This window comes from Pseudochaenichthys georgianus, chromosome 19, assembly GCF_902827115.2.
Source record: "Pseudochaenichthys georgianus chromosome 19, fPseGeo1.2, whole genome shotgun sequence".
In the NCBI taxonomy this organism is placed as follows: domain Eukaryota; kingdom Metazoa; phylum Chordata; class Actinopteri; order Perciformes; family Channichthyidae; genus Pseudochaenichthys; species Pseudochaenichthys georgianus.
Window position 1 is genome coordinate 2,292,367 of NC_047521.1, and position 15,116 is coordinate 2,307,482.

Consider the following 15,116-nt stretch of genomic DNA (forward strand, 5'->3'; position numbering starts at 1 on the left):
GCACGCAGCCCAACATGTGTGACTGCTCGCAGCCCAACATGTGTGACTGCTCGCAGCCCAACATGTGTGACTGCTCGCAGCCCAACATGTGTGACTGCACGCAGCCCAACATGTGGGACTGCACGCAGCCCAACATGTGTGACTGCTCGCAGCCCAACATGTGTGACTGCTCGCAGCCCAACATGTGGGACTGCACGCAGCCCAACATGTGGGACTGCACGCAGCCCAACATGTGTGACTGCACGCAGCCCAACATGTGGGACTGCACGCAGCCCAACATGTGTGACTGCACGCAGCCCAACATGTGGGACTGCACGCAGCCCAACATGTGTGACTGCATTGACTGTAATCTTTAAACTGTACAAAATGATTAGGCGTTTGCACAGAAGATGTTGTTGAAATAACCCAGCCAGTTGGTGGTGGATGCACCACTAGCATGTTAATGGCATAAAACAAGTAACAGATGAAAAACTAAGTGATGTTTTATAGAGGTAGACAGGTGTGTGGGGAGATTTACCGTTATGGACGTTACCAAGATTCATCTAAATGTCATTTTAAGAAATACAATGATAAATGGAATTAGACATAATGCAGTGTGGATCAGTAAATGCACATGCATGGAACTCCAAACCCACGCGTGTGTGTGTGTTATGAATGGAACACCGCGCACATCCGCGTGGCGTGAAGGGTTACCACAGGTGTCCTAAAGATCAACTAGACTAAAGTAGTGGAGTCTACAGTCAAACACTAGCATGCTTCACATCTCCCCTCTGCCTGTGTATGGCAGCATAGTGTTATAACAGCCAGGCAGGAATACTCACCGACATCGATGCATGGTCATTGTTGTTATTCTGAGCAGACACCCCAAAACCAACCAAAAATGGAGGAGGGGAAGAAAAGGGGGAAAGGACAGGAAAAGAAATGTGGCAACAATAAATGGACAGGAGGAGGTAAATTCAACTAGAGATAGCTTTCATGCTTGGTAAGTCAAATTAATCAAGGAATAAAACTGCTAGGAAAACAGATTAGTAACAGTGCTGCTTATTAGAAGGGGGGTTAATGGGGAAAGCAGACATTCTTATAGAAATAATCTAGAATGTATTCAAGACAGGAAAAGAGACGTTGGAGAGAAATGCAGGAGTGGAACTCAACAAGCTGTATGTGTGCTATTAAAACACATGAACTGACCTTTAACCCTTTGATAACACTAAATATGTCTTGTTGAACATAATGGCAGTGTGTGCAAAAGCAGTCAGTAACAGCACACGAACCATGCATACAGACACATCACCAAACACCCTTATTGACAATGGAAAACTCTACACACATTTGTATTAAGGATGTGATGGACATGTAGCAAAACACCAGAAACACAGGTGGGGTTACGGGAAAATGTAAATCAAATAAAATCACATCCCTACTAACAACAAGACACAATGGAAACCACCATCAGACTTGATAAGATGTGATCAAAAACTAAAGAGACATTGTACCGACAGTTCAAAGACAATCAGTGTGTCAACGATTGGTGGATCAGACTCACCGGGAGGTGTGTGAAGACCTGAAAGGTGGAGCGCAAGAAGTTGATCAGGTCCATGAGGTATCCTGAGGCTCGCCCGTCAGACTCAGCCATCCCCCATTCATAGTCCGCCAGCTGGATGAACTCATCGATCTTCTGGTTGAGTTTGGTATAAATCTCTCCCTCTGCAGCATGACGAGCATCCTGGAATTGATTTTATAAGCTACCATTACCAGACTGATAGGACTTAATACATATTTCAATACAGTTATACTGTATATCATAACTGTATAAGGAATATAGAGACAACTTGGCGAAACGCAAACCTGAGAAGTGTACCGCTAGCTAGTATGCACTTCAGTCCATATTAATGACATTTTTCTCAGTTTTTTTATAAAACAGAGTATGGTTACAGTGTTGGACAGTCTTCTGCCAGTACTGAGAACAACATATGTTCAGAGCTGAACTGATCAATGTTTTGACTTTCAGTTGAGATCAAAAGAGACTTTGCAATCATTTGGTGTGGGTCAGTGTTGTAGTCAAGTCACCAATTCACGATTCCAAGTCACTCTCGAGTCACCACTCTTCGAGTCCGAGTCCAAGTCCGAGTCACCCAAGGAGTGTCCGAGTCGAGTCCGAGTCATCATTACCTGTGTTCGAGTCCAAGTCCGAGTCACCCAAGGAGTGTCCGAGTCGAGTCCGAGTCATCATTACCTGTGTTCGAGTCCAAGTCCCAGTCACCTAAGAAGAGTCCAAGTCAAGTCCGAGTCACCTAAGAAGAGTCCAAGTCAAGTCCGAGTCACCTAAGAAGAGTCCGAGTCCAAGTCCGAGTCACCTAAGAAGAGTCCAAGTCAAGTCCGAGTCACCTAAGAAGAGTCCGAGTCCAAGTCCGAGTCACCTAAGAAGAGTCCAAGTCAAGTCCGAGTCACCTAAGAAGAGTCCAAGTCAAGTCCGAGTCACCTAAGAAGAGTCCAAGTCAAGTCCGAGTCACAAGTCTTCATGTATTAATCTTCGTGGATATATGTGTTGAAATGTAGCTGCTCCTCTACATTGCTTTCATCCTGTCATGTTATACTAATCTGTCTATTGAACTGCTGTGAAGCCAGTTTGGATACAATTCTTGTAATAGGTGCTATACAAATATAAAGCTTATTACTAATATTAATATTATTATTATTATTGTAAATGACCTTTAATATGTATAACTATATTTAAAATGAGTTACCTTTTAGAGAAGTGATTATATTTGTATGCCAATATTTTTTTATGGTAAAGTTTTAGTTTTACACTTTTATTTTGATAGTAATAAGATCGGGACTCTTATTTTGAAGGAACTTTTACCGGAAGTCAATGGACAACAGAGCAGTGTAAACACACATGTATAGTGACGGATAGATGACGAACACATTTACATATACTAAATAGTTGCATTGGGTTTTTAGCACCGGGCAGATACGGACACAAGCTCTTACGTTGGTCATGATTGTATACAAGCAAGGGTGATCAATAAACAGATACCATCAGTTGGAAAGTCTGACCACCATTCAGCCGGGGACGCTACAATTATTATAGTGAATGTTTAAATTCTATCAATAAAGATAAATCCCCAGAAAGCACATGGCTGCTTAGCATGCTAAATGACCTCATTCTGCATGTTAAGTAGCCATGTGCTTTCGTGTTATGGCTGAATCTTTATTTATTGATTAGATCACGTTACTCTGATGATAGTGTTCAAGACAGCCTATATGTCTGAACTCGATCCTTAGAGTAATGTGTTACGGAGCCTTCTCTTCAATATTGTTTCCACATAACGAGCATTTTGCGCTGCTCTTTTCCAATGTGGAAGCAGAATGTGTGAAAGCATACAGCATGATGCGGGGTGTGTCTCTAGACATCTCTAGACTGGAATAGCGGGACCCAGTACGTGAACTCGCCTCGCAGGTGCACACGCCAGGACATCAGAATCCAGAGAAAACTTGCTCGAGTCCGAGTCCAAGTCATCATACGCGAGAATTCACGAGTCCGAGTCCAAGTCATCGTACGCCAGAATTCACGAGTCCGAGTCCAAGTCATCATACGCCAGAATTCACGAGTCCGAGTCCAAGTCATCGTACGCGAGAATTCACGAGTCCGAGTCCAAGTCATCATACGCCAGAATTCACGAGTCCGAGTCCAAGTCATCATACGCCAGTATTCACGAGTCCGAGTCCAAGTCATCATACGTGAGAATTCACAAGTCCGAGTCCAAGTCATCATACGCCAGAATTCACGAGTCCGAGTCATCGTACGCGAGAATTCACGAGTCCGAGTCCAAGTCATCGTACGCGAGAATTCACGAGTCCGAGTCCAAGTCATCGTACGCGATAATTCACAAGTCCGAGTCCAAGTCATCGTACGTCAGAATTCACAAGTCCGAGTCCAAGTCATCATACGCCAGAATTCACGAGTCCGAGTCCAAGTCATCGTACGCGAGAATTCACGAGTCCGAGTCCAAGTCATCGTATGCGAGAATTCACGAGTCCGAGTCCAAGTCATCATACGCCAGAATTCACGAGTCCGAGTCGCGTCAATCAGTGCCCGAGTCCGAGTCGAGTCACGAGTCCCGAAAATCGGTATTCGAGTCCATCTCTGGTGTGGGTAGAATCACATTTCTTTCTGAAAAACCGAATATACTGCAGGTCTATTTGTAGGAGCAGAACAGCCTGTCACCAGGTTGGAAACCAAAGTGCATTCTCTCATCCCTCATCTCAACACTTGTGAAAATATAGACAAGCAGAAACAATGAAAACTCAATAATTGACAAAGAACAATCCAAACCCACATTCACCTTGAACGTGGACAAGCCGTAGAGTCTTGTGGTGTGAACGGTTTCAGGGGAGACGTTGGTGATGTTCGTTATAAACTCCTCCAGATACTTGCAGGCCTGCTCCAGGTGGGTGGTGTTAATGATGATCTGCACCAGCTGGAGAAACACGGTAACAGCTTCAGGCTTAATAACAGTGTGTGTGAGTGTGCTCTGTGACAGTAGTGGTTCAGACCTCGGTCAGTCCTATGTGAGGTTTCTTGATGAGGTTCTGCAGACAGCTGCTGAGTGTTCTCGTCAGCAGCAGGTTGGTGGATTTCCGCAACATGTCATCGATCTCTGTTGAACTGGACACACAAACAAATGTTCTGTCTATTAATTTTAGATATTTAGTTGTACACAAATAAATACAAATATTAGCACTAGGGATGGGTATCGATAAGGTTTTATCGGTACTACTACTTTTATCGATACCGCTTATCGGTCCGGTCTTTTAACGGTACTCTTATCGGTTCTTTTGGAGAAAAAAAGACTAACTAAACAAATTGTGAACAAAACTAACATTGCTTTTTATTTCAATTAAATAAATAATATTTCACATCAAAAGAAACAACACACATCGTATTAAATAATCTGATGACAGAATAGTAAACAAAATAGCTGAAACTTTAACAAACTAAATAACTCAGTTTCCTCTTATCATTAACCCATGTTTGTATAATGTAGTTAGCTCCGTGTGTTGCTGCTAGCATACATAACACCTGCCGTGGAGACGTTACTCGTGGACGGGGGGGGGGGGGGGGCTACAGAGCTGCTAGAAAGACAGTGGAACCCGGTGCATTCCTCCGTCTGGATGTGGAGCACTTTTGCTAAATGTTTAGACAAATAGCTCGTGTTACCGCCCTTACATGCTAAACTCTTATTGCACTTTTGGCAACGAGCATCGTCCACATCGAGACGGGTAAAGTGTAGCCACACCTCGGAGCGTGTTCTCTCCGCCACCTCCGCCGTGTGTGTGTGTTGCTGCATGTAGCAGGTGTGTGTGTGTAAACTGCCCCGCCCCCTCGCAAGCAGGCGGGGGAGAGATCTCTCGTCTGGATTGGAAAGATCGAAAATAGAAAAAATAGACGCATTTTGCAGTCTTTTTGCGTATTAGAAACGGAGTTGGCGAAACTATGTAGCAATAATACATATGACATATTTTTTACATGTCTCCAGTACCGATAAAAAGACCGATAACGTCGGAGCTTAACGGTACCGCGGTCTTTAATAATTCAGCCCGGGGCCCGTTTAACACCGGGGCTCGGTACCCACCCCTAACTAGCACTGTAGAAGTGCTCTAGAATGTGCTCTGAAATACTAAAGTACACCCATGTTAATATTGTGTGGACCAACCTGCGGTGGAGAGACTCGGAGAACTTGAGGCTTGCGTAGATTAACTCTTTGACCTGCGTGTAGATCTGAGGGACGGACTGGGACATTGGCAGCTTCTTTGGAAAGTCCTGCTGCTTACACGCACGTGAACAACACACAGAGAAGGACAGTATTAATTGACTCATTATCTATTATACACTCCGTTTTAAAGTGTCACGTTTTATGTATGGTTCTATAAATCTAATTGCAGTGGAAAGTAAGGGAGGGCAGGTTGAAGGGGGGCTTTGTTTACATTCATCGTCTTAACCAAAGATTAAACATGAGAATGAACCTAAAGACCTCCAAAGGGGAAAGTAAAGGCACTTTGTGGCAGTACAATTGTGATCTGCTTGATTTGATTGAGCGAGTTGAAAGAAACGTGCTCTGGAACTGTGCTGCACAGGTCGGTCAGGGGAAGCACTTGCACTTGTTACCTTCTCTATCTCAGCATCATGGAAGGGGAAGCGGCTGACAACCAGTATGTACTCCTCCTCTGTCTCCACGGGGATGGGACTGTAGTTGTCCAGCTCAAAGATCTCCCTGTGGGAAAGAAACACAATTGAATGTGTGTGCACATTTACATTTAGTTAGTGTTGGAGCTCTGCCAATCTCTCTCTCTGCGACGTGTTGCTGTTCTTAATTAAGTGTTGTCTGAGTGTGAAACTCACTCTTCTCCATGCAGCTTACGATGAGCCAGAAAACAACGCTTTACAAATCATCTGAGAGGAAAATGTCTAAAGGAACTCTTTATCTTTGCAAGAAATGTCTCACAGCTGGGTTTAATGTTGGAATGCAGCATGTGGAATGAAGAACAGAACACAGTTGTAGACAAACCATGATGGAAGCTCACCTGAACACCAGAGCCCACTTCTTCAGCAGAGTCTCATTGTACTGGTCTCTGACCTCGAACAGCAGGTCAAACAGCCGGCTCACGGGGAATCCATAGCCCTGAACACACGCAGACATCATGTGTGTGCATCACATGCTCTGCATGCTTAGGGAGATGTCCACATGGAGCACAGCACATTGTGAACCAACCTGTAGTGTGTCAGCAAAGATGACTATGAGGTTCTTCAGCTCCAGGACCAGGTCTGGGTCATCACAGTACGACTGGGAATAGCACACATCATAATCAGCAAACAACAGGAAAAACAGCAGTTGTTGTTATTGTTAACAACACACCACTCTAACCTCCGTGTTGGTGTTATAGTGCATCACATGTATGTTCAGGGTGCACTCGTCCCGCTACGTGTTCTCAGTGTTTCGTTAAGAAGCTGGACGTCTCACTGGGATGCATAGACTGGGAGGCATCATCAAGCTTGACTTAACATTGCTTTCCTAACTCTGTCAAACTAAATGCAACAAATAAATAGATAGATCTAAATGTACTGACTTCTTATATATTATAAAAAATAACTTAATACAATAACAAAAATAATAGGAATTACAATTGATAATGAAACAAGTTGTATGCAGGAGATGATGGTCGAAGCTCTGTATGTATGATCATGTGAGTGGGAGGAGGACTTGCATTTCAAATGGTGCCTTGCTAGTCCTTCAGCGACTAAGAGCTGTTACACTGCATGCCCTCATCTAACCATCCACACATAGTTATACACGATGCTATCCAAGGTGCATTCAGTGGTGATGTACCCACAGCTCCAATGCTACACACATGAATCTGAGACACGTCCTCCACAGCTATCCCTGTAAACTGTGTACATAGTGTTAGAATAGAAAGCGTGACAGGCGTAGCAACAGTAATAGGGGAGGGGCTAAGCTAAGGGTCAATCAAGAACAACAAGGTGTCTCCATTTTCCCTACGTGCAGAGTGATTTACGACCCTGAAAGCAGCACAGTTGAGTCCCCTCACACTAACAAGGATCCTGCCAAGCACAGGAGTGTGTAAATCACCAGAGTAAATGAACACAGCCTGAGGTTTGACTTAAAGCAGCGGCCGGCTGCCTGTTGTTTACACACACACACACACACACACACACACACACACACACACACACACACACACACACACACACACACACACACACACACACACACACACACACACACACACACACACACACACACACACACACACACACACACACACACACACACACACACACACACACACACACACACACACACACACACACACACACACACACACACACAGCAGCCATCACAGCAGTGGTACTGATGTACACCACCCGTTGGACAGCTCCATGAGTCTCTGGTATGATGCTCTCATCCATGCTACATGTGAATATGACATGACGTTGGTATTCATTCAAAGTGCATTCTTCAATTTCTTGTTTTAATGAATGTAGTATTTAGGGTTAGATTATTTTATTATAATTATATAATTGATTATTAGTTTTCAGGGCATTTGGTTAGTTTTAGGGTTTGTTTTTTTAGCTTGTGAATGTCTCTGTATAATACATGAACTCTTTTATATTCTACATTTATTAGTCATTTATATTGTAAATACTTTTAGTTTAGTGTCGGAGCCCCTAATCCTAGTTTGAAATAGTTTAGCAAGCTGTCCCATTTCACATATCTCCATTATGTCTTATAATTGTATTTTCTAACAGTTTGCGAACAAAATAAATGGAATTGTGAGAACTTGTGTATTCCAATAGTGTGAGAGCTAACAGTATGAACAGCTGTTGCTATGTGCATTAAAACCGTTGACATTTGACGGTGAACTAGAAGGGGACCGTTGCATGGACAGGTTTGTGAACAACCATTTCTTCTGCCTGTGGGCTGACCATGCCGTGGTAGTAAGGTCGGACCCTGGCGGTGTCGTGGCCCTGGAGGCCCCGGGGGAGACCAGGGCCTTTGTTAGTCTGCTCAACCCACGCTGTGCGGCCCATTCTCTGCCTGTTAGCATAATCCTCGGGGTCCTTTGCAGCCGACTGCAGCCCCGCGGTCAGGAATATGCTGCTCAATCTGCTGTTATTGTTGCAATCTGTCTCTCGTTAAGGCCCCATGACCCCCTCTTTGGCAGCATGCGTATATGTGTGTTGACCTTTTCTCTTGAGAGTGACATCATTAGTGTGTGTGTGGGTGCGCTGACCTCCACAGTGTCATGTGTGTGTGTGTATCAGCACGTGAATGGAGGTTCTTGCAGGATAAATAGATCCACAGCAGGCTCTATTATCTCTATTAACTCTGAACAGTCCCCTTCTCATTCACTGTCCACTCCCTGCTGTTACTGTGTGTGTCATGCGTGTGTGTGTGCGTGTGTGTGTGTGTGTGTGCATACAGAGTGTGTGCGTAGCACGGCGATGATCTTGGACAGGGCCATGTTCCACACTTCATCAGTGAAAGCTCTGGTCACCAGCCCCTGCGTGGCATGAAGGATATGGTCCTCCACGACGAAGAACCTGACACACACAGAAAACACACATCAGGATGTATATGTGTGTTCACATGCGGCTGACCGACTGATACACTCGACAGACAGATCGTAATGTTAACATCAAATGTTGTTCTGTGACAATGAAGAGAAAAAGGGAGGAACGTCTTACCCCACAATCTGATTGAAGTATCTCCTGTAGCCTTCCACTGTCTCATGCTACACACACACACACACACACACACACACACACACACACACACACACACACACACACACACACACACACACACACACACACACACACCACACACACACACACACACACACACACACACACACACACACACACACACACACACACACACACACACACACACACACACACACACACACACACACAGGAATATAAATACAGTGTATTGATGAACATGCAGTATGGGTGCTTCAACCTGCATGTGTTGTGGCTCACCATGTTAGCCTGTGGCTGCAGGACGAGCCGGGCCTGTTTTTTCCTCTGCTTCCTGTAGTAGTTCTCAAATGTTTCTCGGTCACCCTGCAGAGAAATACAAACGTTTTATTTAGTACATCTTCGAACTTTACTGACAATGACAAAGAAATAAATATTAAAATCAAAAAATGATGGCGGAGGAAATATGGATATTTGAGCATAGTGGGTACATTTGAAAATCATAGAGGAGAAAGTGAAAGATAAACATTTAAGCATCTATATTTGAAAATGAAATAATACAGTCTTTGTTATTGAAAAGTAAAATAAAGTATAGTGTTATATATCTAATGTTGGTTGAGCTACTTGGCCTATTCATACATTTTGTTTTGAGTGTGAATAGGGCTTGGATCAAATGTGTGTTCTGCTGTTATGGACTTGGATTTCTTTTCTTTTGTTGACTTGAGTCCTCCAGCATGTCACACATCCTTTCAGTGTCTGAGGTGAAGTCATCAGTGCAGTGTGCAGAGGTACGCAAGGAGGTCGTCTAACCATCATGTTCAAGTCTGGAATAACATCTGGAATAATCTTCTACACAAAACCGTTTCTATGATCCTTTTTATGGATGAGTGTGTGTGTGTGTGTGTGTGTGTGTGTGTGTGTGTGTGTGTGTGTGTGTGTGTGTGTGTGTGTGTGTGTGTGTGTGTGTGACCAGAGAGACACCTACCAGCACTGTGTAAATGTGTAAACACCTGTAGACAGGCGAGAAGTCCACGAGGTCCTGAGCAGTAAGAATCTGTAAGACAACATGAGAAACAAATATATATATATTTAACATTTCCAATACATTTATATGATCTACAAATTATTTTAAAAAAACAGCAACCAATGAAAATAGGTACCCAATTGTGAAGTAGCAAGATAATGGAAACTCATACACACACACAGGTGCAAGGGTCATTATAGTTTGATCACTCTCTGTCTCACACAACTACACAGAAGGTTTCCTCACCTCTTCATCTCCTTCATCCTCGTCTCCTGTGTCCTCATCCATCATCAGGCCGTTGTGAGTGTGTGTTTGTCCGTTGAGGGTGTACACAGGCTTGTTGTAGTGGCCCGTACTGGCCTGCTTGGCTACTGCGCTGTTAAAGGTCCTGTGCTGCTGGGCCTGCACACACACACACACACACACACACACACACACACACACACACACACACACACACACACACACACACACACACACACACACACACACACACACACACACACACACACACACACACACACACACACACACACACACACACACACACACACACACACACACACACACACACACACACACACACACACACACAGATCAGAGAGCTGAACAGTACATGTTCACTTCTATCGGGGGACGTATTGACACACGACCTCTCGTACCTGTCTCATGGCGGTCTCTCCGACCTTGTCCGAGTGTTTCCTGATGCTCTCCAGGAAGTCCTTGAGGTCCGACATGGAGATCTCCTTGATCTCTTCTCTCAGTCTGGGCAGGTTTTCAGCCATGATCTGACAGAACCGGTACTGACTCACCCTGCAGGAGACAGCAGAACCAGTCCAGTTGGGTCCACTTTATAACATACTATCTAATCTAACCAGCATTGTATCATTTGATATGTAAAATAATGCAATAAAAAGCATTCATCTTATTTCTATTACATGTGAAAAGAATGTTCAAAGACTAATTCAAACTCCCCATAAAATGGCATAATGGATTTGTTCATTAGATTTGAATTCCTGCTGCAACAGCTTGTTAAGGCGGAAGAAGGAATCTAAATTAAAGCTGCACTAATCAATATCTGACATACACAATGATTGTTCACCATGTGTAACGTGAACTCTGTCACAGAATATGATCACACACTTTGAAGGTCCCTCGTCTCTACAGAACTGTCTCTTTTAGATCCTTACTTAGGTTTAATGGTAGCGTTTCTACTATATGGGTTAGTTTGCTTTGTCCTTACTCTATATCCACCTCGTCTCGAGCAGCAGCTCTGATCAATCCGTTTGGGACGCAGTGAGCATCAGCAGCAAAGTGACTCATGCTGCCGTGTGAGAGATCTCTAAGATTGCAACACGTGACTTTGCAGAACTATGAATCACCAAAGATGGTCTAAGCCACCAACACTACAGCGGTTTCATGCAATGACCCTACCTGGGGATGAAGACCTTCTCCAGCTGCTCCATGGTTTTCAGCGCAGCGTAGTATCTGCAGAGGGAAGCCGTAGAGCTGCAGTTAGGATGCATCACAGCTATGGACACATTCCAACATTCACTCGAAGAGGATTTGAGCCTCCACCCTCTGATAAAGTCAAATAAATAACTCTTCCTTCATTGAAGTTTAGAAATAAGCACTGTCTGGGAAACCCCTGAAAGGGAATTTCATATTGCATTTCTTATAATTCACACTAAAATGTCTTGTAATGGTCCGTCATGATTCCAACTGTGTTGTGAGGGCCATTTTAATTCACTTGAGTGCTCCTTTAAATGGCCGACATGGACACAAATGAATTGTACGGGACAGGAAACCTGACACATGTTTTAAGACAGACATGGACACATATGAACCTATCCCTTTGTGTTTGGTTCGCTGAGCAGGAGGCGGCCCGATTATATATGAACCAGGTTTTTAAACACATTAACAGCAGAAACATGTCAAACGGGATAGTCCATGACAATGTTCTGAGAGAACACCCAAAGGATATAAGACTAATGTATTCAAATTGTATAGTCTAAAAATAGATTGGGTTAGTGCCGTCTCATTTAGATCCTCTTGTAATGGGCCTGTGCACAGCAAGCCAATCATAAAGCCACATGCACGTCTAATACATTGCACGTGTTGTATTTCATTCATCGGGCCACCTGTGCTACAGAGATGCTGTGCTCTTTCATAGTGTGCACACATCACCAGGGTTCAGCCTCGGGTCAGTGTGCTGGGCTCCCATCATTAGTCTGATAGGCAGGCTGGGAAGGGATCTAATTGGTCGGTCAGTGAGTGTAAAACGTGTTGTATACACATGAACAGAAGACAGCCTCATAAAGTGTACAGTGAAAAGGTCTGTCAAGAGTGCCGAGCTCCAGGATGGAAGTGGCTGGGCATTGGACAGCATGTGACCTGGGCATTGGACAGAATGTGACCTGGGCATTGGACAGCATGTGACCTGGGCATTGGACAGAATGTGACCTGGGCATTGGACAGCATGTGACCTGGGCATTGGACAGAATGTGACCTGGGCATTGGACAGAATGTGACCTGGGCATTGGACAGCATGTGACCTGGGCATTGGACAGCATGTGACCTGGGCATTGGACAGCATGTGACCTGGGCATTGGACAGCATGTGACCTGGGCATTGGACAGCATGTGACCTGGGCATTGGACAGAATGTGACCTGGGCATTGGACAGAATGTGACCTGGGCATTGGACAGAATGTGACCTGGGCATTGGACAGAATGTGACCTGGGCATTGGACAGCATGTGACCTGGGCATTGGACAGCATGTGACCTGGGCATTGGACAGCATGTGACCTGGGCATTGGACAGAATGTGACCTGGGCATTGGACAGCATGTGACCTGGGCATTGGACAGCATGTGACCTGGGCATTGGACAGCATGTGACCTGGGCATTGGACAGCATGTGACCTGGGCATTGGACAGCATGTGACCTGGGCATTGGACAGCATGTGACCTGGGCATTGGCACATACCGCACAGGAAATAATGTGCATTTGGAATATACAAACTCATCCCAATGTGTCCCAAGTGTGTAGGCCATGTCATTAGTGCTTCAAATACCCTCCACACACAAACACAGATCCCACAAGGTGGTCAGCATGGTCTAATTGCCTTGGATTGGCTGAGGGTCGTGACAGGGCTGCAGTGCGGGGCCCTTGTTGTGAACAAGGGCCCCGCACTGAGGGCCTTTCCTTTGGTACACAGTCATGAACAAGGAAGGGTCCTTCTCCTCCTGTCCACAGTGAACTCTCCTCCTGATGTATCTACGACCAAGCATGAAGTTAGGATGTTTGACTATTCTGTTAGCGCTTTGCTAAAGCAGTTGTTTAGAATGGAAACGGAAACATGTATATAGTTTGCTATTTAGATTTACATCTCCATTTACTTAGTTACTTCAGTCATTTAATACCAGATTAGTAAGCAATATATGACTGCCTGCTGTGGTTCAAAGTTTAAACTCTGACCACAGCCAGCCTCACTTATACTCGTACATTTAAGGCTGGGGCTCAAATGTAATACTTTTTTGATAATATTTGTTCCATTTACTAAATATATCTACTCATTCTTTACTTTATATGGATGACAAACTACCTCTTCATGGACTGAATCACGTTTACAAGGTTTTAACTCGTATGGTAAACCATTCATTTTGAGTTTTACTTTGGTTCATGTTTGTTTAAATGTATATTGTGTTGTACTTCTCAGGCTGTGTGAAATTTGATTTTCATCATTGTTTTAATTTGTTATTTTCATTCTTTCAGGTCCTACATTTTTGAAAGGGAAAACTCTGTTGAACCTTTGGCAACAACATGCTTTTTCAAAGTATATTTAGTATACTAGTACATTTGTATATATAGTCATTATATATACATATATATTGATATATAGTACCATGCTACACCTCAGTTGATCTCATGTACTTGTAAGTGTGCCGAGCTGGGTAGTAGCATGGCACTATAGTGCTATAGCACTGATGGGAAAGGGGTGCTGTTACCAATAATTGATACTTGGCAAGCAAGATTATAGATAGTATGACGTAGTCTGGGAACGTTAAGAGTATTACACTTCTGAAGTTGTTTTAATATTAGTGTTCATGAGTCACATCGTGATGAAATGCTTAGTTATGGATACCTTTTGGACTCCAGCTGCTCCTTTAGTTTGCTGTACATTTCTAGCACTGAAAAGGAAGAGAAGACGGGAAACAGGATCAGCAACAGGGTCGGTACTTGAAGCCATTCACTTTACTCATGTACTGTGCATACAAGATAACACATGCTAGACCAAAGTGTCTGACCAACCCAAGACAGGAAGTTATATTAAAGTTTATACTTTACTATTAACTCAAAACAGTGGCTAACTAACAAGTCTACCGTAACAGGAGGGTTGTCTGTCTGGCAATACATCTGCAAGGCACCAGACATCCACACCGCTCCCCTGGTGCCTTGTAATAGTTTCACACTGCTCCAAATACTGGGATGTGTTGTATGCAGGGACTAACTGAGAATGCAGGGTTGATTCGAAAATAATTCATTTCAAATCCTCCATTTCCACTAAATACTAGACATTCCTCCCTGCACACATACATGGACTCCAGTGACGTGCGGTGAGGTTCATGGCTGGTGAGGCGCTGACTCTTTCAGAACAACAATCTCTATGACTTCTTTGTAAAAGTCCTCCTTATCTTCCTCTAGTTTCAAAAGTCTAGCTTGTTGTTTGCGTCTACGATCTCTGCGTAGAATAACAGTAGCAACAAGAACATGTGGGCTCACTTGCGCCCCCTTCAGTGCGGCA

The 15,116-nt window shown here is 44.0% G+C and overlaps 1 protein-coding gene across 12 annotated transcripts in view; it reads right to left on the reverse strand.

Moving 5' to 3' along the window:
* Positions 1-15,116, reverse strand: part of exoc6 (exocyst complex component 6) — an 84,127-nt gene that overhangs the window by 17,769 nt on the left and 51,242 nt on the right. For 4 of the 12 annotated variants that reach the window (XM_034108199.2, XM_034108202.2, XM_034108204.2 and 1 more), the window contains exons 5-19: positions 14,457-14,502; positions 11,745-11,798; positions 10,973-11,123; positions 10,557-10,712; positions 10,272-10,340; positions 9,569-9,652; positions 9,269-9,315; positions 9,004-9,124; positions 6,774-6,845; positions 6,586-6,683; positions 6,170-6,275; positions 5,718-5,827; positions 4,558-4,669; positions 4,347-4,481; positions 1,544-1,723 (exon numbers count right to left, since the gene is read on the reverse strand). In XM_034108199.2, the coding sequence (XP_033964090.1) occupies positions 1,544-1,723; positions 4,347-4,481; positions 4,558-4,669; positions 5,718-5,827; positions 6,170-6,275; positions 6,586-6,683; positions 6,774-6,845; positions 9,004-9,124; positions 9,269-9,315; positions 9,569-9,652; positions 10,272-10,340; positions 10,557-10,712; positions 10,973-11,123; positions 11,745-11,798; positions 14,457-14,502 (1,541 nt within the window). Of the gene's footprint in view, positions 1-821; positions 852-1,543; positions 1,724-4,346; positions 4,482-4,557; positions 4,670-5,717; positions 5,831-6,169; positions 6,276-6,585; positions 6,684-6,773; positions 6,846-9,003; positions 9,125-9,268; positions 9,316-9,568; positions 9,653-10,271; positions 10,341-10,556; positions 10,713-10,972; positions 11,124-11,744; positions 11,799-14,456; positions 14,503-15,116 lie in introns of all 12 variants that reach the window. The other 8 variants (XM_034108196.2, XM_071206834.1, XM_034108203.2 and 5 more) reach the window with 3 other exon arrangements.